At 47.1% G+C, this 23162-nt stretch overlaps 1 protein-coding gene across 4 annotated transcripts; it reads right to left on the bottom strand.

Annotated features, from left to right (window-relative positions):
- Positions 1-1603: 1603 nt before the first annotated feature.
- GGT5 (gamma-glutamyltransferase 5) lies at positions 1604-23152 on the bottom strand. 4 transcript variants are annotated; one of them, XM_040604369.1, is made up of 13 exons: positions 23034-23152; positions 22206-22505; positions 12635-12765; positions 10978-11064; positions 9694-9883; positions 8961-9118; positions 8381-8530; positions 7855-7988; positions 7051-7253; positions 6523-6614; positions 6059-6168; positions 4923-5030; positions 1604-4692 (listed from the first exon to the last, which is right to left on the bottom strand). In XM_040604369.1, exons 1-13 carry the CDS (start codon positions 23048-23050, stop codon positions 4546-4548), a joined length of 1827 nt encoding a protein of 608 aa, XP_040460303.1. In that variant the 5' UTR covers positions 23051-23152; the 3' UTR covers positions 1604-4545. The 4 variants fall into 4 exon arrangements, with proteins under 4 accessions (XP_040460303.1, XP_040460312.1, XP_040460322.1 ...); XM_040604378.1 differs by lacking the exon at positions 23034-23152 and adding an exon at positions 22935-23024; XM_040604388.1 differs by lacking the exon at positions 22206-22505 and having other exon boundaries at positions 23034-23148.
- Positions 23153-23162: the final 10 nt, after the last annotated feature.

The raw sequence follows: 23162 nt of genomic DNA, 5'->3' as shown, positions 1-23162 counted from the left end.
GCAGAAGCTTTCTGGGCTTTTAGCAGAAGCTGTCTGGGAGGTGCTCTGTGCTTCTTTTTCCTGAGCTGTTACTGATGATGTGGTGTTAGGTGCAAATAAGGCAGTGATTGTAAATAACTTAGTCATTGTGTTCCTTTAAGAATGAGATTGTTTTGGGGCCCGACTTGTACCCTTTATAACTGAACTGAGACTTTGACTTTTCTACTTGTAATCTACTTGTAATCCAGCAGATACCACTCAGTGGCAGGCTGGTGTTTCAATTCAGTTTGCAAGCCATTTTGGGAAGCTTTGATACAAGTTTGTGTATGGAACAGCATCAGCTGCCATTTATTGGAAATACCTGGCCCTTTGGGCTTAGGATTAGCTGAGCTCTTTCTTGGCCAAGCATGATCTCAGAAATAAAAAAAATAATTCCACAGGAAAATAAGCTTATTGAAACCTTAGTCACTATAGTAAGTCTGAACTACAACAGAAGAAGCTTGTGCTCTGAAACTAGAAGGTAACTGTTTTCTGGGAAATGACTGTTGGATAAATGTGGTGAAACTGGAAGGTAACTGTTTTCTGGGAAGTGACTGTTGGATAAATGTGGATTCTGAAACAAGTTTGAATAACTGTTGCTGGGTTGCTTCTAACCGTTTGTGGTACAGCAATGTTACTTACGTTCCTGAATAGTCAGAAAAATCCCCTATTATTTATAAGCTATGTTACAAAACTTCCCTTATGGAAAGCTCAGATTTTGCCATGACTAAAAACACTTCTGTTGGAAACTGTTCTTATAAATGCATTTGAATTCTTGACTCTGCAGGAATGGATTTGTTTGTTTGTTTTAGCAGTATCACTACAGAGGACTGATTTTGTTTAAACTCAGCTGGGCTAAGGCTTGCTCTTACATCCTATGTTTAAAAACCCAAACAGCTATGGCTACTTCTGCATGCTGTAATTATCCATGTCTCTCTCCCTTGGACAGAGCAGTACCTAGCGCATGCACTGCTGCCACCTGCTTTGATAGCACATCCTGCTATTCACCCTGCATTCAGGCAGGCTGCATGTCAATCGGCAGATGTCACAGTTCATACTGTATGACCTCCTGCTTGTATGGTGCAGGCCCTTCGGCTTGTCTGAATGTCTCAGCTACAAGAAAAGGCTTTTTCCTGCTCATATCCCACCCCTCTGAATGCAGCCACCTGCTCCCTCTGCTTCTGAGCAGAGACAGAATGGCTTGGTGTCAGCCGTGTGTCACAGTGCAGGGTCTGGAGAACAGGACGTGTTGCTATGACCGATTCCAGCTGACGTGAAAGGGAGCTGTACTCTTAAAAGGCAATTCAAATCATGAACGCAGGGGGGTCACCTCTTTTCCCCTCTTCTTGAGTTTAACGTTACCACAGTTTCCCCTTTTGGCAACTGTTCAGCCTCAGGAAGGGCTACAGGGAAGTGCCAAAACCAAGTTGTGAGAGACAAGTGGCATACGCAGTCATCTGCACAGTTCCTCAGTGTCTCCAGAGTGAGCAGCTGTTACTGCTGGGAACACCTGCATGAAAGTCCTCTCTCAAACAACTCCTTATGCGTTAGGCTAGGAAACAGTTTTCGAGGAGAAATTCCCAGACAGGTTTAAAACCACTTTATTAAAAATATAATTTAGAGACTTCATTAGAAAATAGAGCAGCCTCTGTACAGTGATGCTTTAGAAGTCCATCTAAGTTGACTGAGTGCAAAAATAATGCGCTCCTGTTGGCATGAACATAAATGGGGTGAGACCAGACTGGGAGGCTCTTGACCCAAGCAAATTTCAGCAGTGGTGAGTAGGTGGCAGGGCAAGAGCAGAGGAGATGAGGGAGCTTCGACCCCTCGGCTTCACTGGATGTTTTGCTGGTGAGGACTACAGGGCTGGAAGTGTCTGCCACAGTGAGAGATCTGCACTCTCATTCCTTTCTGTCTTGCAAATTAAAGCTGTGATGGGTTTCAAGACTGCTTGGTTGGCTCAGTTTCAATGTTAGTAGCAATGTAGTTGAATTGCAGTGAGCGTTGGACTACAGATAATTTGCATGTCTTTGTTTTGGGAAATAGCTGTGATACTGCTGCACTGGAAAGGTGATAGGCTGGATTACCGAGGTGTGCTTTACCCTACGGTATGTCAGAAGCGAAGGTAATTGGAGGCTTAGTTAATTGGTGACTTGTTTTTTCTGCTAGCCAAACATGATGGAGTATCGCCCAGGACACCACTGAAAGCTCCCCAAAGCCAGAACCGCTCTCCCTGTCTGCACCCAATGCCATTCTCAGTTGCTTTTTGTAAACGTTAAACTCAGTGGGGTTAGCTAGAAATAACTGCAGATCTTGCTAAAGCCAGCAGCCGGTCTAGTTTGTTGGGTCCTGAAATGTGAGCCACAGATGGTGCCTGGTGCCCTAAGTGCCTCCCTGGTGAGAACTTTGCAGCTGGGGAGTTATTTCTGACACTAGAACCAATGCACCCAGGAACTGGTAGCTGAGGTGAGTTAAAGTAGAAAACTTCAGCAAATTATGTAGATTGAATAAAACCCCAATGTCATGCCTTCCAAATGAACATAAATGCTGCTCCCCCTTGCGCTTTAAGGCCTCTTCCCTTTCTTTATTCACATTTGGCTGTAATGTGGCCTAACAGGGTGCTGTGCCTTCTGTGGCTTGAGTAAACAGCTCTGCTGGAGGGGAGCAGTGTGTGGAACTGGCTGTATACATAAGTAACTTGACTTCCAGATGCATGATTATGTGCTTGTGGTTATGATCTGGTAACTTGGAAATACCTTTTCATTAAGCGCGGGTACAGCTGCGGTCATCCTACAGTCGTTAGTGTACAGTTTCTGAAGGAAAACACATGTCTGGCTCTAAGCTTCAGTCAGACCATCATTAAAATGCAAGTGAAGGCTGAGACTCCAGCAAGTCAGTGGCTTTATTGGACAGGCTTTGTGGGTAGGAACATAGACTTAAAACCTATCTGACCTTGTTTGCAAGGGGGCGTGTGGATGGCCTTGTTTGGGTTTGTTTTTTTAATGGCTTGTGCTCAAATATTTGTTATGGTGTTTACAGAGGAATTTTACTTGCTTGTGTGTGGAAAGAACTAATATGCAACAGGGAGGGCTCTGCTAGCGCCTTGTTCTGGTTTGGCTTTGCTTTCAGAAACACGCCATACTGTCTGTGCCCATAGGGAAGCACAGCTCAAACTTTCAGAAAATGGAGTTGTTGGGGGTTGTGCGAACTTGCCTCTAGGTATTTGAGAAGAGCTTTGGGGAGGTTTGGCTTTTGGGTTTTGCCCCCGCCTTTTTTTTCTTTTTTATTCCTTCCTTTAAATGTTTGATTCTCTTGGCCGTTTTGAGCAGGGCAAGGCTATGGAGTAACTGCAAAAGATGTTTTGTGAGGTGCATGAGTTCAGGTCTCTGCTCCAGAGGTTTTCCTCTCTCTGTGATAGTTGTTAAGCAGTCCCACAGTTTCCTCCTTGTGATCTTAAGGGAACTCTAGAGACTTGTGGTAAACAGGGAGCTGGACCATGCCCTTAGGCTATAAATGGTGAGGTTCATTATAGCCCATGGCTATAAATGAAGTCTTCAATCATGTATCCTTTACATGCTGAAGAAAGCTGTAAAGCTTTCAAAAACAATAGCTCTTCCCCTGCAGTCCTCACCTACCTTCCCAAATGACTTCTCTTCTGCTGACATTGAGGCGGCAGGACTGGCACAGGCTGGCACTCCACTCACCACAGGGAGACGTGTCCCTGGGGAAACGAGCTGAAGCCTGTCCATCCCAGGAGCAGGGCGTTCACGTTGCCCTGTGGGAGTCTTATTCTTAAAGTCACCTGTATGCAGGGTTGAAGAAAGTTCCGGCAAAGTTATTCTGAGCTTGTGGGGTCCTTTGCATCCCCAAGGCAGGGAGCAGTAGGGCAGCAGACTAGTGCTATGGTGCACTGATTTCATCTGCCACCTTTGGGAAAAGTTGGGCTTTGGGTGGGAAAACCAAGAGGGAAAGTGTAGTTTTGTTCTCTTCCCTTTCCAAACCCACACTCTAAACCTGAATACTTAAGATTTTAAAATCCTGACCCTGCAGACACTTGTAATCCTCATAACCAAAACAGTTCATCGTTTCATATCGCTGAGCCCCAGTAATAATAAGCTTATTGTGGCAACAGCCTGAATGAAACCAATTCTACTCTTAACTGAGACTCTCCAGTAGGAATGGAAGATACAGCTGGGTCATTTCACAGTGTTCCCAGTGGGTTTTGGATCAATTTTCCTTTCCCACTTTGTATTCTCTTATTCTGAGTAGCTGATGTGCTCAAGAAATAAGTGTTTTTATGTATCACATAAAGAATGGAAGGTGTAGCTCTAAACGAGGCTGGCTTGACCTGTCCTTGTATTGCCTGAAGGTGACTTACAGTCTGCTGGGACAGGGTGTAATCATGAGTTTTGCCCATACGCTGGGAGGCATCCTGATGGGAACAGGCAATATTGGCATGTCCAAGCCAAAGCACGTTCTGACTCGAGTTGTCTCCTGTGGTTTTGTGGGTTGTGGTGGTATTTCATACTAATATCCAGCCGATTTCCCCAGCTTCCTTTTATCAGAATAAGCAGAGATGCATTTTCCTTCCTTGGAAATACCCTGCACAACACTCATTGCAAATTTAAATTCCTTTTCTTTATGTCCTCTTCTCAGCAGGCCGCTCCTAACCTCCTGTAGCGGGGAGAGGAGAGGAAATGGAATGAATGGAGCAGGGGTCTCAGGTCTTAGCGTTGCCAGGTGTGAAAACGAAGGGTGTGTATTTGGGATCAGGTTGAGAAAGTGAGATTTCAGCAAGGAGGAGGTTAGCTAGAAGCAAGATGCAGATTATTCAGGAGAGTTACAGAAGCGATCTCCTTCCCACCAAAAGGAAAAGACAAGAAGATCCAAGCGAGACCGCTCACCTCACTGAAATGTTCCTCAAACAGGATATTGTCACCATCTGTATGCATGATGGGAGCTGAAATGGCACGTTCCAAGTCATAGCCAAACCACAGCTTGTTTATAATTGCCTGCAATGAAACAAATCCCACTGACTGACTGGAGATATCGAGTAAGAACCTGGGTCATGTGCTGTCATCTCTGCACTGGTGTTAAGCCAGACCAGCTCTACTGCAAATCGTGCCTGCAGGATGCTGCAAACCTGGACTGTAAGAGAGGCTGCACTGCTTCAGATCAGAAGTTCTCCTAGCCTAGTCTCCTGCGTTCACGGTGACCAGTACCAGATGCTCAGGGCAAGTGTAAGAACAGGGTGAGCGCATACTGGTACTTCCCAGAATGCTTTCCCTGAGCCAAGGTGGTCTCCTTGACTTCAATAGCTACTGATGGATCTTCTCTTTTCCTCTTGATGGTTGCTCTTTCTGTTCTCAGATCAGGTCCTAGCATGGACTCCTTCCCGTGCTTCTCTCCAGTTGAAGAAAGATTAAGAGAAAAAAGTCTTGGTTTTACTTTTGCAGCCTTATCTGTTTTTATTTCCTGATGGCTGAACAAGACGTTTGTTACACTTCATGCTTTGGCAAGCTCTTTTTCATTAAGATTTGTTGCCCTGTGTATAGTGGTGGTTTTCTTGTTCTTTCCATCACATAACTTAGCAGTTTATTTTTTATACCTTTCTTGCTATTTAATTCTAACTTCTTCCCTTTCAAAAAACAGCCTGCTGCCTTTAGTGACTTCTGAGTTGCAAACAAAGCACCAAGGAGTCAAGACCTGAGGAGCAAGAGCAGGTGGCACTGACCATGGCTGGAAATCTGGGAAGGCTGAAAGAACTGGCAACTGCTGTGGGTTCTCTCACCTCCTCCATGCCTATTCCCTCCTGGTGGAAGTGCAGTTCAATAGCAGATCTGAAGGTAGGCCCTGCCCTTGCCACAGAAGCGCTAAAGGCAAGAAGGTGAGGATAGGCTGAGGCTGCAGCAGGCCTTCTTCACTGCTGCCTTCTACACAGCAGAACTAACAGCAGCAAAGGAAGTCAAATTTTTGTTCAGGGCAGTGCGTGCTCCCCTTGCTCCATGAAGGCACTACTGTGCAGTACCTGTTCACTCACCATACTCGTAGCACTGATAATCCGGGCCCCACCTGCTCCTCCGATCACCAGCATGTCTCCTGTCTTGGAGATGAGAATGGAAGGCACCATTGCTGAGGGAGGCTTCTCTCCTGGAACAGAGGCAGAGGGTATTATTCCTCCCACGTGGCTCTGAAGGGACAGACAAGTTTATCTACCTGACCCTTCTTGCACTTCCCACAGAAAACCAAGCTGCTGTTCATTCCTCAAGACGCTCCAATCTTCCCAAACAACTAGCTTCCTTGTGCTGGGACCCCATCTCACAAGAAACTGGCCCTTTGTGGCACAGGCTAAAGAGGAAGTATCTCTGTACCAGACAGGACATCCTACAAGTGTTCAGGACTTGCTGCAGCTCACTCAGTCCAGCTGAGGAGCTACCCCCTTGTACACAGCTTGGATATCCAGCACCTGGCCCTGTGTTTTATTCTGGGGATGGGAATCCTCACCTGATTTAATGCTTTTCTTTGCCATGCAGAAATCAGCGAGTTCATTATTTAAAATAATCCCAGTTCGTTTAGAATACACAAAGGAGCCAAACCTGTAGGGAGGAAAGATGAATCCTTTCAGTGCCCAATGCTCTCCTGCTGTGGGTGACGTTAACTGATACACAGCACCCTGTGTGTTACCATGTCTCCTCCCAGCCTGCACCCAGCTAGGGTGTCCAAAAGGTATTTGTGCTGCTGCACTGGTACCAGAGATAAGCTCTACCTGTTAGTAGTGCATGTGGGGATTTGCCCAGCCCACAGAAACTTGGCAGAGCTCAGCAAGTTGTTAATTCTTTGTGAATTGTGCTGTTCCTTTGAGCTGATGCTCAGAGACCTTTGCTTTCCCATGAAAAAGCCATTCGTGAGTAAAAGGCTGCCTAAATCAGCGAAGCCCGAAGGGATTTGCGTTTCTGGTAACGAGCCCTTGCAGTACCCTCTAAGCCCACTACATGGCCTATGTGACTCAGTTGCCACCTTTTGGCTACTCACGGGTAGTTGATGGTGCTGGTGGCGGACACGGCACTGCCATCTGCAGCAAGCACAGAGATGTGGCTTGTGCCCTTGCTTTCGTATCTGTGGTTGTAGATGGACTCCAACAAGTTGTAATGGTTGAGCGGGTGGTCACCACGTCTGTCTATTCGGTGTCTGACAAGCTCAGCAATCTTGTCAGACAGTATGGTCCCCACAGTCTCCTGCAATCACAGCAAGCTTGTGTCACCAGAGCACAGGCATGTCTGTCTTTGGGCACATGGAAGCCTCAGTAGTCAGAGCTTGGGGACTTGCACTGGCAGCATTCAGCCCCAGCCTGAATCCCCAGGCCACTCATCACAGAACATGAAACAAGCTCAGTACTGACGCACTGCAGCATTGGCATGAGCATGTGCACATCATTTATCAGGCAAGCAAGCATCAGCCTACAGCTAACAAAGACAGCAGACAAAGTAAATGACCTAATCCTGACTCAGCCTTGGCCAACGGAGCTGCATTGCTCATGATTAGCACTTCTAAGTATTTTCTTTCCTTCCATGGCTGCAAAGCAGGAGGGTGTCAGAGCATCAATTGGTACTGTAGCATTTTGCTGGCAGGCAGGATGGGCTGGGCAATAGGTAGCCTGGCTTGGGGGCTCAGCGCACAGACTAAAAATGGGCTGGTGACAGTGCAGGTTAAAAAAAAAATAAAAAAAAAAGGGCAGGAAGTGGACTTCCCTGCTCCTTTTCTGTGAAGCAGCAGTGCAGAGGAATCTGCCAGTGCTGTGGGTGGCTGTGGCTGCCCCTATGCACCGTGACAACTCACCTGAGCTTCAGAGAAGGCTGGGTCACTCATATTGGGTTTTAGCATATTGCCAAACTTCAGGGCTTCTGCAATGCGATGGTAGGTTTCTACCTTCTCCTCAGGTGTTGCCAGTGATGCTTCATGGAATTTATACTCTATGGAGCAGAACAAAATAATTTTGTTAATTGACCCAAGGCAATGTTTTCTTTCAAGAAGTGTAAAAAAAAAAAGGTTGAAAGGAACCTCCTTTTCCCATCCCCATTCTTATCAGGTTCCCCCTATGCTTTAGCAGGATATGGACACAGAAACAACCAAGTACTAATGTCCACTGTGCCTCCCAATTCCTCCTGAAGCTTTGGGAAAACCATATATCCTTTGGCCTTTGCAGCACCTATGGTGATGCTGATCCACTTTAAGAATGAGCCAGTTCATCATCCTGCTGCACAACATGGTGACACTGCTGCTTTGGGGCCCATTCCTTTTCTACTGCTCTAACATAACGCTCTTGGTGAATCTCTTGCTGCCCCTTTTCCCTTAGGAATTTTACCTTCCAGTATCTTGAGGATGAACATGAGCACAGCACCTCCCATGGGCGGTCCAGGAGAAAACAGCGTGGTGTGATTGTTCAGGGTGATGTTCAGAGCTGGGGACACCTCTGCTTTGTATTCCTGGAGGTCCTCCAGTAAGATAGTGGATCCTTCAACAGAAAACCAGACGGGCAGCTGGCATTAGCACTTTAACTTCTACTAGGTGCCGTCGGCTGGCTACATCACAGCCTTGGTGAAGCTTGTAAAGAGTCATCCCTGTATACTGCAAATTTCTTCCACCAAACACCGCAATGCCTTTGTGTGTCCTCATCTACCACCAAACCCCGACAACACAAAGCCTAAGGGACTTAGAGAGGCCAGTGCATGAGCACTGTAGGTGAATAGCACAGCAGTAGGTGGCTCACAGCCCTGCTTCTGGGCCTGAGTTATAAGAAACTGGGGAAAGGTGACCCCTTCCCGTGTCAGCTACCACCCCAAGCGGCAAGCAGATGGCAAGTGTTGGCTTTCCCCTGGTACTGACTCACTGTTAGCCAATTGCTGGGAAAAGGTCTATTAGTATTAAGTGTAGCTGTTACCTACCAGCCTTCCTAATGTCCTCCACCAGGGCCCTTCCTAGCTGTCCTTCATAAAATGCTGTAGCTCCTTTTTCTGCTACAGCTTGCAGTGTTTGCTGCAGTGCTGGCCACCTGAAGGTCTCTCCACGCTTCAAAAACCTTTCACCATCACATATCAGTGGACTGTCAAAGAAGAACATCCATCAGTTTACAGCATGGGCTTATTCTTGTCCCCAGGGCCAATGTCTTTTTCCTACCCAAAGCTGATTTGATTTATGCACATTGCATACGTTCCAAGCCAGCTGCATGGAGAAAAGTTCTCAGCTGATTGCTACCCGTAGCACCATGCACGCTTTCCCCAGACAAAGTTTCCTCCACTGAAAGGATTCATCCTTTTACCCTGGCTTAGGTCAGTGGGGCTGCTGTAGGGCTCTGCTGTAAGGGGACAATTTCCACACAGACTGAGGCAGGCCAGATACAGCCAGCTGCTCCTCATGAGCAGATGTGCTTAGCAGACAGTTCTGCTGTGCCAAGCCACTCTAAATTACAAAAAAAAAAAAAAAAAAAGTTGCTGACGGGAAAGAAATATATTTAAAAAGCACTTCTGTTATTCCTGTTATTCCCTCCCTGTCCATAGCAAGCATTTACTGAGCACAGGCCATAGCAGCAGCCTGTACTCCATGTCAGCATGTCAGAGAAAGGGTCTGAAGCTCAGAGAACAGTGGTCCTCACACTGCAGTTTAATTCATGGGTCTTACCACAGGCGGCTTCCTAGACTGGCAAAGTCTGGGTGATGGATTATTTTGTCCATAACTGGGGAAATGACAAGCGGGTCAGAAAGGAGCTTGATGGTTGGTTCAAACAGGGCTTTCCATGGTAAGCGGCCATGTCGCTTATGGGCTTCTTCATACCCACGAAGTTCTCCTGGTACAGCAATCCAGCGGGAACCTGAAGAGGACCAACAGTGTCACAGCCAGTAAATCATTGCCTCCCTGAAAGCACTCCAATGGAAGTGTGGAGCTGTAGAGGCAACTAAGGCTTCTAAAAGCAGGCTTGGTTTTTTAGTACATTTTTCTGTTCATGTGTTTCTTCTACTAACAGCTAAAGCCAGACTCGGAGTGCACGGTGAAAGCACAAGAGGCAACAGGCACATGTTGCAGCAAGTGAGAAGGCAGCTGGACATAAGAGAAAAAGCGCTCACATGGAGCCTGGTCAAACACTAGAACAAGTGAAGCTGTGAAATTCTCCATCCTTGGAGAAGCTCAAAAATGTGACAGGTCAAGCAGCCTGAGCTAGCTCAGACATCACCCTGCTTTGAGCAGAAGATGGAGCAGAGACCTCCAACTGTACCTTCCAACCAGTTGTTCCTGATTCCTTTTCAGGCTCTTCTTCCAAGGATAAGAACATCTCCTCCAGAAACTAGGACATGCCCCAAAAGAAAATGTGCTAGGGAAGGAGAATGAATGCAGCAAGAAATGTGGAGACAGCCAAGATGTGCTGCTAAAGCGAGAGTGCTTGCTGCCAAACCAGTAACGGCAAACGGTCACGGAGCCTCCTCAGGTGGGAGTGAGGTGGCAAAGCTGTAGCTGAGCTAAGCTGGAGCCCAGCAACGCAACCCCAACACTGCCAGACTGCTTCCCCAGTGTCCCCCTGGCCAAGTGCACTAGACTGATCTCATCTGCAGAAAGTCTGAGCAGCAATTAACCTTATTTTTCTCTGGAAGAACTGCTGGGAAGTGAGTGCTTTGGGAAATCTGGTCCTGAAATGCAGACTTCCTATGAAGAGAAATTACGCTGTGATTTCTCCTCAATGCTCAGCTCCCCACCCCCTCGCTGGTCAGGTTGCCAATGTGACTATGAAGCAGGCATTTTTATGGACCTAGTATTTTTTCTTACTTTTGCAAATCTCAATTCAGGACAAGAACGATCAATTAAACAGAACTTCAGATAAAGTCAGCTATGTCCTTGGTTCTCCCACCCTGTTTTTTGTGCACTGCACACCAGGAGCACACACAGCCCTCATGGCCCAGTCTGTGTCCTTACCGATGGGAATATGAGCACAGTCAGACAATAAATCTTGTGGGAACACTCGTGGCACTGTCTCACGGGCATTGATCACTTCAACTGTTCCTAGAAAGAAGGAGAAAACACATAACGTTGTCATCCTGAAGCAGGTGAACATCACATTTCAGCCCACTGCAAGCACCACACAGGCTGCCAGCCTGCGCCTGTGACACTGTGCTGAACTGCCCTGAAGCCTTTTGCCAAATGTGTCAGGCACACTCGCAGGGTCAGGCTGCAGCTGGCACGCACTGTTTGCTCCCATGCTTTTATTTAGAGCACACTGAGCAGTGCCTGCCTAGAGACAACAAAGGTACAGGGACGAGGCCAGGGCCTGTCTCCAGTCAATTAAGATGTCCCCCCAGGGCACCTGGGCCTGGGACACGGGCTGGGATGTGCTGCTTCACATCTGATTTGCAGGTGGGACATGTCAGAGACATAAGCCTCGTGCTCCTTGGTGGGCCATTTTCCAAGCGATGATGAGGCACGTCCATCGTGTTTATAAGCAGAATAGTGATACTGAAAGACCCTCTGTGTATCAGGAAGCTTGAAAGGAGAAACAATCAAACAAACCCCCACCAAAACCCCCACTTATATATACTTGTATTTCAGGTCCAGCCTATTATTTCGCCTCCTTCTCTGCCTTGTATCCACAGTGCTACCTAGCACACCAAGCGCCTGAGCCGTGCATGGCCATTGCGGCTCTGTGTGGCAGGATAGTTCAGGTAGCAGAAGAGGACTGTTGACAGGAGACAGTTACATGACTCTGCCAAAAGGGAAAAATCAAAAATATAGGTGTTTTGCCAAATTATGTTATTGCATAAGATACGCCCGAGCACTTCCAGACTCGTGACTCTATGAGACTACTTGGCAGGGGGTGTAAAACTACAATATTGTTACTGTGTTCATTGTTGATTTCACTGTTTAGATCTATAAGCTCTGGGGGCTTTGGGGAGCCAAGACAATTAAAAAAACCCAACATTAAAAACATAAAATCAAGAACACAACACTAGGGCTTAAGCCAAGCACAGGAATACTTCCCAGCAGGCCCCCAGTGCTAGATTTCTGCAGTGAAGATGCATCTCCTGGGACAGGAGGTCTCACCACTGCTTTGGTGAGTCCTGCCCACGCCACCAAGAGCAGTGTGAGAAGCAGCCCCCGTGTTGGCTGGCTCTGCCTGAGCTGCTGGTGCAGGATGAGCCCAAGGGCTCAGCTGAGCCAGGGACAGCCCCATATTGCTGGGGAGGTTGCCAGCACACACACCTCACTCCACGCCTGTCTACCTCCATGGCAGCCCAGCAGCAGCTCGGTCAGCATTGCTTATGCCTTGCTGCACTGTCACATTGATGTGACATTTGAAATATAATTTGGGATTGCTTTGGAGGGGGAAGGAAAGGCAAAGTCAGTTCATTTTAAACTCAAAGCTCCTTCCCCACACACACATTCTTGCTATGAAAAGATGCACTCCCTGTAATGGATGCTTTGGGTTAAGAAAAAGAGCGTGGTTTGTGATCAGAGGATGCATCTTCTATCTTCAAAAAATTGTTCTGAGACAACATGAAGGATTTTGACTTCCCTACAGCAGCTGGGTGTCTGCAGGGAGACAGGGCACCATGGAGCAGCCAGGGCTGGCCCGTACCTGTGCTGGCATTATAGATGGTAAATACGACTCCACCACCCAGGCCCGAACTCTGAGGGTTCATCACTGAGGTGCAGATCAAGCCAGCGATGGCAGCATCCACAGCTGTGCCTCCACTTTTCAGGATGTCCCTGTGGTGGAAAGGGAGGAAAAAAGACAATGTTTAAATCCAGGAATGTCAGAGTGGAGGAGCCACGTGCAAATGTCTCTCTGGGGCACTTGTAAGGCAGCCCCAGCTTGATGAGAGCAGTTTGCAGTTGGAGAAAGCTATTGGCAGCAGTACGGGTGGGGGAGAGTGCGGGAAGGTGCCTGTCTTTGTGGGAGTGAGAAAAAAAAATTAGTGGGAAAGAAGGAAGAATCTCCAGGATGGCAGCACAGCTCAGGGCCAGACCTGTGCAAGGATGTCGTCTTCCTCTAGGTAGAGTGAGACAGAGAACTGCAGCTGCAGACAAAAAGGGACTGCAGGAAGCTCCCAAACATAGAGAAGGATGTTCTTGGCAGAGGAGAGAGCTTTCCGCATGCTGGGAAGCAAATAACTGACTTAACTCCCCACCTACCATTCCCAATAAAAAGGCATATGCTGGTCAACAGGACAGGGGCACTGAAGCAGGAACAATGGGTCCATGAAAAGCAAACTCCTGATACTTCACATGCCAATTAGCACAAAATTCAGGCCTTACTTCCTTGCTCCTACAATGTGCCTTCCTGGGCTTATGCAATACTAGCACAAAAATCCCACTCCCTCCCCGTATCCCCAAAGGCAAAACAAAAACAAGAACAGGAAAAAACTGCTCAACTGTTTAACTAGGCACAGCCACTCCGAAGAACACAGAGGCATTAAGCCTCACGCTGCAGCAGTAAGTTTCTGCTAGAGAAACGTATCCAAACAAATGCTTCCCTCAAGCACAGCTGTAAAAAACAGGTAACTTTTCCTTGCAGCAGAAGTGTGGTGGGGTGGGGTTTCCTTGCAGAGCCTGCCAGTAGCCAGCACTAGTATTTGCAAGGAACATTTCTGACTGTTTGGAGTGGGATATTGCTTAGACAAGCCAGAAGGAAAAGTGGGATAGTTCATTAATTGGAGTGCAACTGCCCCCAGGGGCTGCGACAGGAACACAGAGCACATGCAGGGACTGCTGTTTATTTTACATCCACTGATGTAGCTGGAAGCTGCTGGGGCTTGGGAACAGGATGCTGCCAGCAAGCACACTGATTGCGGCTTTCCTTTGTTTCTGTAAGCGCCTTTGGAATCACTGCCTGTAAGGAAACGGCATGTGAACAAGTGGGGAGAAAAGAAATGGTAGGGAACCACCGAGCTTTCTGGTTTTGGTCTGCACTGCTTTTAGCCTTCTAGCTGCTCCCTGGCCATAGGTCCGAAAATGGAGCCTGAGGCTCCGGCTCACCCATTCATTGCCTTGCAGCAGGGGTAAGACTGTCACCACACAAATGTCCCTGGCTTGTGATTTTCTGAAATAGAAGCTTTTGAATTGGTAACAATAGAAGGGAAGGACAAGGACTTCACGAGAAACTGAGTTTCCCCTGCAGAAGGCCCAGACAGCATGTTAGAAAGTTGGGGAAGGAGGGGAGAAGGACCACCACATTGGCCCAGGACCCTGCTCCCCAGAGCCCCTGGATGATGGGCTAACGAGGCAGCACATGTATGAAGACTGGTGCCAGGGAGAACTATGGTTCTGAGATAATCTGCAATGAAAAACAACCTTAAAAAGAAACTTTGAGATTGTATGGTATTCATTTCAGTGCAGTGCATTAAGAAATAAGATCTTAACGTGGAACATCAGACTTGTTTTCCCAAAGCCTGAAAAGCACCAAATTCTAACCCAAGTTCCTGGCGACATTCACAGCTGTGTAAGTGGTTGCACATCTTGCACTACTTCTTGTCCCAGGACCCTCCTGCCACTCTCCTTCTGAAGCCAGTGCCACACACCCCTCACCATGTCCCCAGAAACACTTGTGCCTGCTCTGACGAAGACCATCATGCTTTCTTGTGTTATCTGGTGATGGTCATCTACCTGCTCCAGAAGATGAGCTGTTCCCACACCCCCGATCTGCACCACTGCACCACTGGAACTGCACTAACTTAGCGTGCTCTGAAGGGTGACCACAGTTAATCAAATCATGGATTTAATATTGTACACCTAGATGGCCCGTTTCTGGATGATGCTGAGATTTGTTGGTGTTCCCAAGTACTTGTTTATAAAAGCAACATTGTGGGCTAAATACCCTTTAACTACTGCAAATATAGTGCCATATGCACAAAGCATGTAAACCTGAGTTTCTTAGCAACGCTCCAACACTCCCAGTCAGACATACAGCCAGGATAACACAAGCCTTGTTAACTCCAGTTTGTAGCTGTACCCTTGGCTCCCACTGGGATCAGGGAGGATAAATGAGGTCAAGGTCTCAGCAGAAAAGGTGTATCTAACTGCTAAACAGAGCAGCAAATTTCTCCAGGGACCTGAGACCTGGACTGTTACTGCTGTGGGCAAAGTGACACAGATTTCCTGAGAGCATTAAGGTAGAAGTTGGAGGAGGATGTTCACCGGACAGTGGAGAGGACTTCAGCAGTGCTGCCAGGATGGACACATCCTGCCTGTCACAGCAGAAGCAAACCAAGTCCCTAGTGACTAGCTCTCGTTAATCACATTTTGCAATAGAAACAAGATGTCAAGAAGAACAGAATTTCCAGGTAATTCAAAAGTGCTTTCCATACCACTCCTGTGCCTCTATTGGTGGCAACAGTTCACATCTGGTTGCAAATACCACATCCAACACCACAGTCAAACCTGTTTGTTGCTCAAGGGAAGGAGGGCTTTCCAGTTGCCTGCTGCCTTGCAGTGAGCACCACAGGAGGGACAGTTAAGGTTTCCCAGCCACCAGCACAGCATGCAGCACCTGAGACCACCTCAGTATGGCATAAGCTGTGTGATACTGAGCATGGTCCTTCATCTGCTGCTTCTTTGGGGACAGGGTTTAGGGGAAAGGGGAGCTGAGACTTTGCCCCAAAACTAGTAATCATCTTGGCTCTTCGCAGCCTGGCAGAAAGCACTCCCAGGTCCAAGTCCCACAAACATCTTGGAGGGCTTGCACACCACACCGACGTTGTTTCCCTGGCTCTATGGGGGTGCCTGTGTTTTCACTTGCACCCCAGCACAGGGAGTGTCCTGTGGCACAGGACAGGCACAGTGATAGCCAAGGAAAAGCAAGCCTTAAGACTGGGCTTTTAGCTTAAGCTCAGAAACAAGTGAACCCAGCAAAGTTAAAAACAAATCCTGATCAGGGTTATTAACAAGATCTCTTTTGAGCTGCTTTGCTTTTTTACCCAGAAGCCTGATATGTGTCCCCGACCATCAGCGCAGGGTCCAGGGCCCACAGCCATTCCATGCTATCTGCAGACTGGCCCCCAGTCTCGACAGCTTTCCCTCCAGCCTCTTTGGAGACTGAAACACAACAAAAAACACTACTCTCTGAGCTGGCTCTCAGTATATCACACTCGGCTCCCCGTGCCTGGCTCATCTGCTTTCAGCCAGAGCGCTGCCACTTCCTTGGAAGTGGTGCCTAGGGAACTTGGAGCCATGGTGTCTTTTTCATCTAGCTAGACTGGCAGAGTACACCCTGTCCCATTAGGTTGCTCCTTTTATATGGATCAACTGCTATGACTAGCTTAGTCACACCACCCCTCAAATCAAAGCGTGCCACCTTATCAGGTCTCTCTAGAGATATCTTACTGCTGCAGCTGACAAGATCTGATAACGTGTTTTGTCCTATATCCTTCCTGCCATTTAGTTTCATCTTTAGGGTTTGGCCATTAAAGGAGTTTCCTTAAAGCCAGGAGAAGAGAAGGGTGTTAACAACCAAGTCCCGCTCCTGCAACAGCAAAACAGGGATTCACCCTCCCAGGAAGGGTGAATGATGGCACTTTGCTCACACGATCCTCACAGCAAAGGCGATCTATGGTGGGCTGCAGACCAAGTCTGCTGTTGTGCTCTGGGCTAGAATGAGCCCTGAAATAATTTTAAATACAGTGGAAATGCTAAGGTATTCAATTATATTGACTTCTTTTTCCTGCTAAAGATAGCCGGGGGCTGGGAGGAGACCACCCATTATATAGCAGCTGCCTGTAAGATTTACGAAGAGCAAAAGCAACAGCTATTTCTGTAAAAAAGGGCCAGATGCCAAATTTAAAACTTAAAATAAAGGAAGGGAAAGCAAATCCTTTGGGATATAAAAATTCTTCAGAAATGCTGCTGGGCCATCACTGAAAAGTATTTTTTACAGCAGATTCTCTGCCTAGAACTGAGCTTCCCAGGACCGCAGGCATTTTCTGACTGTTAAATTGTCACCATTCTCACCCTGTCCCCCAGGAGGGCGTTTGTTTCAGAAGCAGCCAGTTCCCAGGGTTTATGCTAGGCTACACTGGAGATGTGGGATCAGAGATAGCTGCTGGGCCAGGTCAGGTCAGCTAGCCTTGCTGCAGGAAATCCCATTGCTGGGAACAAGCACTTTGCCTAAATCTCTCCCTGGCTTTATGGCACCATTTGGGAAACAAACGGATGCAGAGCAGTGGATGGCAGAGCTCAAATGGCACAGTGGTGATAGAAAAAGCTTCTTCCATCGCCAGGAGGGACCAAGTGGTTCAGAGTTGGAGGTGAAGGTGGGTTTGGGCACTGCTCACTGCCAGGGCAATCACCTCGTGTCTCCTCATGGATTCTCAACCTGAGGACAAATCACTGAGGTGGACTTCAGTACCAAATCCACATCCTTGGGTTAAAAACTGCTCTGACTCTCCTTTTAGCCTCCCACCCCTGCTTCATTCAGGGATGAATTTTCTTCCAGCACAGGGCCCCTGTCTGGAGCAGACAGCTGCACGATATTGCTTTCAGTCCCCAACCTCCAGCAGTAAAACCATTCGCAGCAAAAGACCCAGCCTTGTTCAGCCCTGAGAACTGGGCACTGATGGCTGAGAGCAAGTCTAGCACAGGACCTGCCAACAAGGATGCTGACACACTGGAGGCTTGCAGAGATTGGTCGCTTTCTGTGGGGAGCCCAAGAGTTGCATAAAGGTTTCAGAAAGTCCAACCTTACACAGTTGCAGAATATACAAACACCATCTCTAGGGCTGGAAAACCCAAGCCTGAGGATGACAGCAAGAGTAGCAAACAGGATCTGTGAGTCTGTGACCCATCTCCTGCTTGTACTGGCAAATTACAAAGCCACACAGTTCTTTCACTGACCCTTCCTTCACAGCTGCACTATCGGTGAGGGAAACACAAGGGCCCCAAGATGTTTTCCCCAACCTACCATCCCACTTGTTAAAAGACAAGATTGCTCTTCAGGCAAGAGGTTCAGTTCAGTTATTCACAACAAATTCAACTGAAAATTCTATTGGGAGCACACAAAGGCTCTGTCTTAAACAGCAGCATCTTAAACCAACACAGTATCGTGTAATGCCTCAGGAATTTCATTACTGCTAATGACAATTCACAGAGCATGTGGTTTGAGTTTCTTTTTTTTTTTTTTTTTTTAAAGAAGGCAAGTTTTTTTAATTAAAGAATAAAATTTATAAGTAGGTCAGAGATTAGGTGCTGCTTTGAGCTTCTAAGACTTCAGGCGCCAGCCAGACCAGCGTGATTGGTTTCATGCCCATCCTGCACTGGAGGTTCTCGGAGCATCCCCCCCAAGGGTTGCAGGGAGCCTGGTGGAGGGGATTTGAGGATGAAAGGGGTGGCTACGGCGGGGGGTGTGGGGGGGTGGGTGGTGGTGGTGGTGCAGCCAGGGACCCAGCAGAGACAGGGTCTGTGGGGCCAGTCGGGGAGCGCAGGGACCAGCCGGCACTGTTGAACGGCCCTGATGTGCCTTTAGGGACTGGTTACAATGACTCCTGCGCTCACCACTGTGGCGGGCGGGCAGACTGACAGGTTCAACTACAACATGTGGTTTTCATTTGATTGTAGCTTTACCATAGCCTATTTTTTTTTCGCTGGAGGTCACTTTTTTCCTTGTTTTATGTCACCACTAAAAGCATTCAGCAATTGCCAAAAAATTAGACAGAGGAAATGCATTGTTTTACTTAATTTTACTTGGTTTAAACTCTAGAAAATTTGATAGGAGGCTCTGCAGCATAGAAGTACAAAGCCAGAGGTAGTCTCAATTGACTTTAATTTGGCCAAGTTGTTTGCTTTGGGAGAAAAAAAAAAAACAAAACAGATCATTAAAAATTTTGCTCATATTTTTTCCACTTTTTTTTATATATACAGAAATGTATATGTGTGTGGTCATCAATGAATTAACCAGTTTGGGTAGATTAATTCTCCTGTGCTTTCTAAATAATGATAGCAGAAATGAGCTGGTTCCAACCCTGAGCTGCAGAGGCTAAATACAGCTTCCTCAAAAAAACTGCATCTGGTAACAGCCATGGCTTTGGGGCACAGAAAAAACAAGCAAATTACTATCCTTAGTACTAAGTGCTCCCCAGGCTGGACCACGAGCAAGGAGAGTTGCCGTGTCCTGCCTCAAACACAGAGGAGATGGGAGAGGAGTGAGGTGGCTGAGCTGTGGGAGGCAGGATCAGGGCAGAAGAAAGCGCATAAGGCTGAGAAATCTGGGAGCCGGGGGGTAGGGGTGGTGTTGAGTTTGGTATGATGAGAAGACCAGAAATAGTGACTGCAAAGGCTCAAACACCAGCACAGGGAGATGGGTACCTGTGAGAAGGAGCAGCCACAGAGCTGTGGGTGAGGCAGCAATCGGGCAGAAGAAAGCAGCAGCACGGGTAGCAAAGGGCCCAGCAGGGGCTCAGGAGCTGCAGTACAGGTCCCAGCTCTTGTGCCTTTGGGAATCTCACCATTTGTGATTGTTCACCCAACTCCTCAACTCTTTACAATATTTCAAGTCCAAACAGCTAGTGTAAAAATTTGTAAATGTTTGCATAACTGCAGAAAAAGAGTGAAGATCTAAATACAGTACTTAGAACCCCAAGATTAATTATTTCTTCTTGTTTCCTCTCTCCTAAGACTCATGAATTTGGGAGTTTAATTATTTTTGAACAGCAGTAGTCAACAGGATTTTTGTAATCTCAAAAACACTCAGTTGACTGACTTTGCAGTGCCTGGGAAGGTGTTAGGGTTGTGCCTCAAGGACACTTGCCTTTTCCAACTCTCACTTTGTTGCTGAAGTGGCAAATGAAGGGGCAGCTCACAGGTGGAGACAGCAGGACCTAATGGCTATGGGTATTCTAAGAAATTGGATTTTATTGCTACTGCTATGACAAAACTCCTATGTGATGTTAAAATTTTGCAGGAGGCTGCTGTATGCTGCTCAGCTCCTGATCAAGACCTCTGGGCCAGGCTCAAGGAAGCCCTCCCCCTGCCAAGTCACACAGGGGGTCAGTGCGAGATGTACCCTGAGCAGAGCAGATTGCTCTGAAAGGCAGAGACCCTGGTCATAGCGACTCTGATGTGGCATCCACACAGTGTAACTGCCATGTTAGACTTCCTTACTTATACTGGTGAGGTATAAATATACTGCAGACTGCTATGAAAATTAATTTAGTGGTAACTATCACATGCTAATAGCTAAGATGTGACATACACTTACAACAGCACAGAAACAGCTGGGAGAAAATGAACAAGATCACATGCAGTACAGAGCATGCAGTAAGCTTCCTCCAAAGATAAAACGTTCCTTCCTTTACAAGCCACCACTGTGGGCCAGCGGGGACAAAAAGATGAAGACAGCAATGTCTAAGAGAAGGGCAAACATTATACTTCTGATCACAAGCTGTGTTGCAGAGGAATGTTTTTATAAACAGTTTCACCTCTATTATGATCTATTGCAAGAACATGGTCTGATAGCTCAAGGTGTGAGAACACCACAGGAGTTTGGTTCATTCCAAGTATAAGGACCGCACAAAATGAGCACAAAAGTTTCCAAGTATGGCTGGAGGCAAAAGGTACTGGGAAAAGCAGCAGACAGCATGCAGCAGTAGAGAAGTAGAGCTAACCACCAAGCAAAGGGTGAGTGGTGTAGAGCCAAAATGAAGGAGGAGAATAATCTTGGCTGGGGAGATCTGGAGGGCTGGGGAAGAGAGCTTGGAGCCGCAGGATGTGATGTGCAGATGCCCCAGGCTGGGGAAAAGGGGGAAAAATGGATGATGGCAAGTTGGAGGAGGGCAGAATTTTGTCAGGATCATTGGCAAACTATTTGTAGGAAATCTAACATGGTTTGTCAGACCAGAGGGACACCGTATACCTTGTCAGCAAGTGTACTGGAGGCACAGCTACAGCAAATGGTTGAGGATGTGGAAGCAGGTGCAGTTTCTTGCAAAGAGAAGGGAAGGAAACAGGTGACGGCCCAGAAGCAGTAGCCAGCTAATCAAAGCCTCTCAGTTGCCCACCTGATCACAGATTTCTGTGGCTCTCACTTCAGCATCTTCGAGCTGAGTCTACACTACTGCAAGTTAAAAATTACAAAAGCTGCAAATAGCTGGTTTTGCCAGCACATTCTTTGGGTAATCCAATAATGTTTTTCCCTCTATTTCCATTAATACTGATTTAAAAGATACTTCTTCTGCCCTCCAAGGAACTAACCTGTGGCTTAGTGTAAAAAAAACCATGTCATTCATTGACATACGTGTAGCTACAGTGCATTTCTTCCATATGTGTCAGCACATCATTGCAAGAACCACAGGTACAACATGACAGGCATGGTATAATGGCACCCACATCTCACTTCTCCCCCTACAAGGCAGAGTACACAGCTCCAGCATCCATTCCTGCAGCATCCAGCACTGCCCATAGCTGTGAAGTTCCATCCTTCTACTTTCATGTATACAAGCATTTAAGAATTGAAGTAACAGTAATAATAACATAAGAGTCAAAAAGTTTGAGAGAAGTTGCTACACAAATTAGAACCTGGGCAGCTAGAGAAGTTTTTAAACCTACATCTTTCCTCCCAAGCGATGCAAGTATGTCTTTTGTACTTACATTGTCTTGGATGAATTTCTGTTAAATCCATTCTTCGCTTTCCAACAGAGTGTCTTTGCTTCAGTGCAGAAACACACCCCTTAAAGGCTGGGATGCCCAGTCCCCCTTACCCTCTCAGCCTGCCTCCCTTCCTTGCCTCTGCTGAAGCCCAGCTGCAGCTCTCTGCTAGCTCCTTCCATTTCTTCCTTAATTTATTTCTAAGCTACTTATTTGGCAGACTTACCACCACAAAGTGAACAGTTAATTTCCCCCTTCCCCACTTAAAAACAACCTTGTATTTGTATACTACAACTATTTGTACCTTCCAAAAAAGCCATGGGTATGCACAGCTGCAAGTTTTTGTGACGCTGGATAATGATGATAAGCATCAGCTGTGGAGTCAGGGCTCCATCTGCTCTCTGAGCTGCTCCACTGCTGGTAAGAGAGCACCCAGGGAGCAGTACTACTGCTCATCCCCAGAAGCAGGGACAGGCCAGACACCCAGCTCACTCCCGTAGTTGTTATGTGTCCTGTCAGTCTGGGTCCACAACATACACAATATGTAACATGAAAAACCAAAAGGTCCATGCACATACCGGCCAATGACAGAGCAGGTCTCAGTGTCGGCAGCCACGGCACCGTGCAGGTAGCGCTGAGGACCGCACTTGGGTTGAGTCAGGATGACCACAAGCACAACCACTGCTGCCAGCACCCCCAGGGTCAGCATCACCAAACAACAGATCTTCCCCGTAGACATGTCTCGTCCTGTGCCGTCGGAGACAGCTGGGAGGCTTTGACTCCTTTTGCGAAGGTGCCTGCTTTGCTCGAGGTGGCAGCAGAGGGTCCCGGCGCTTTGGGGAGGGACGTCTCGCTGAGGCGGGCTCTGGCCCCTGTGACTAAGAATTACATTCTTTTTAAAGTTAAAAGCTGCTAAAACCGAAAACAGTGTACTCTTTCCTGCTCTCTGTGTGAGAGGCTTTTCCCGCTCTTTTATAAAGTAAACTTCTTCTGGCATATCCCATATGCATTTTTTTTTTTTTAAGTCTCTGATTAAAGCATTTAACTCTTTCACTGCTAAAGCACTTGAAAGTGAAATCTCTACACTGCTTATTGGCTTCAAACAGCCTCCCTGTCTTCACATTCTTGCTACGTAGAGCAAATTACCAAACAAAGGCAGCCCCTACATGGTGAATCACGGGGAAAATTACTACATCAATCCGACGTTGCAAACTTGGGGTATTTTCTTTCCATAAGACTACTCTAAGAAGCAAAAGCTAAATACAAATTTTTTTAAAAAGCACCAAAAAAAACCCCTCTTACTTTACCTTATATTTTATTATAATCTTGCTTTTTTCCTTTTTTCATTATTAAATCTTGCCAGTGTCCAAACCATACATCTTCTGTATATAAGCATAACAGAATACCTTGAATAAAGCAGCATGCCTCTGCACGTCGGCAAAATATTAGAGCTAAAAGCTCTGACATCTGGCCTGTATCAGTCAGCAGCCACCGCACGCAGGAAGCGAATGGCTGCTATGTAAGACCAGACCTGA

This window comes from Falco naumanni, chromosome 1, assembly GCF_017639655.2.
Source record: "Falco naumanni isolate bFalNau1 chromosome 1, bFalNau1.pat, whole genome shotgun sequence".
NCBI lineage: Eukaryota > Metazoa > Chordata > Aves > Falconiformes > Falconidae > Falco > Falco naumanni.
The sequence above is the reverse complement of the archived record's forward strand: the minus strand, read 5'-3'. Positions and strand labels throughout refer to the sequence as shown.

Bases quoted from the DNA above. Each gene is read 5' to 3' on its own strand.
- GGT5 (XM_040604369.1), bottom strand. The intron at 6,615-7,050 runs GTGAGTAGCCAA...TCCTCCCTACAG, and splicing joins ACCAGCACCATCAACTACCC to GTTTGGCTCCTTTGTGTATT. The intron at 5,031-6,058 runs GTGAGTGAACAG...GTTTCATTGCAG, and splicing joins TTATCAGTGCTACGAGTATG to GCAATTATAAACAAGCTGTG.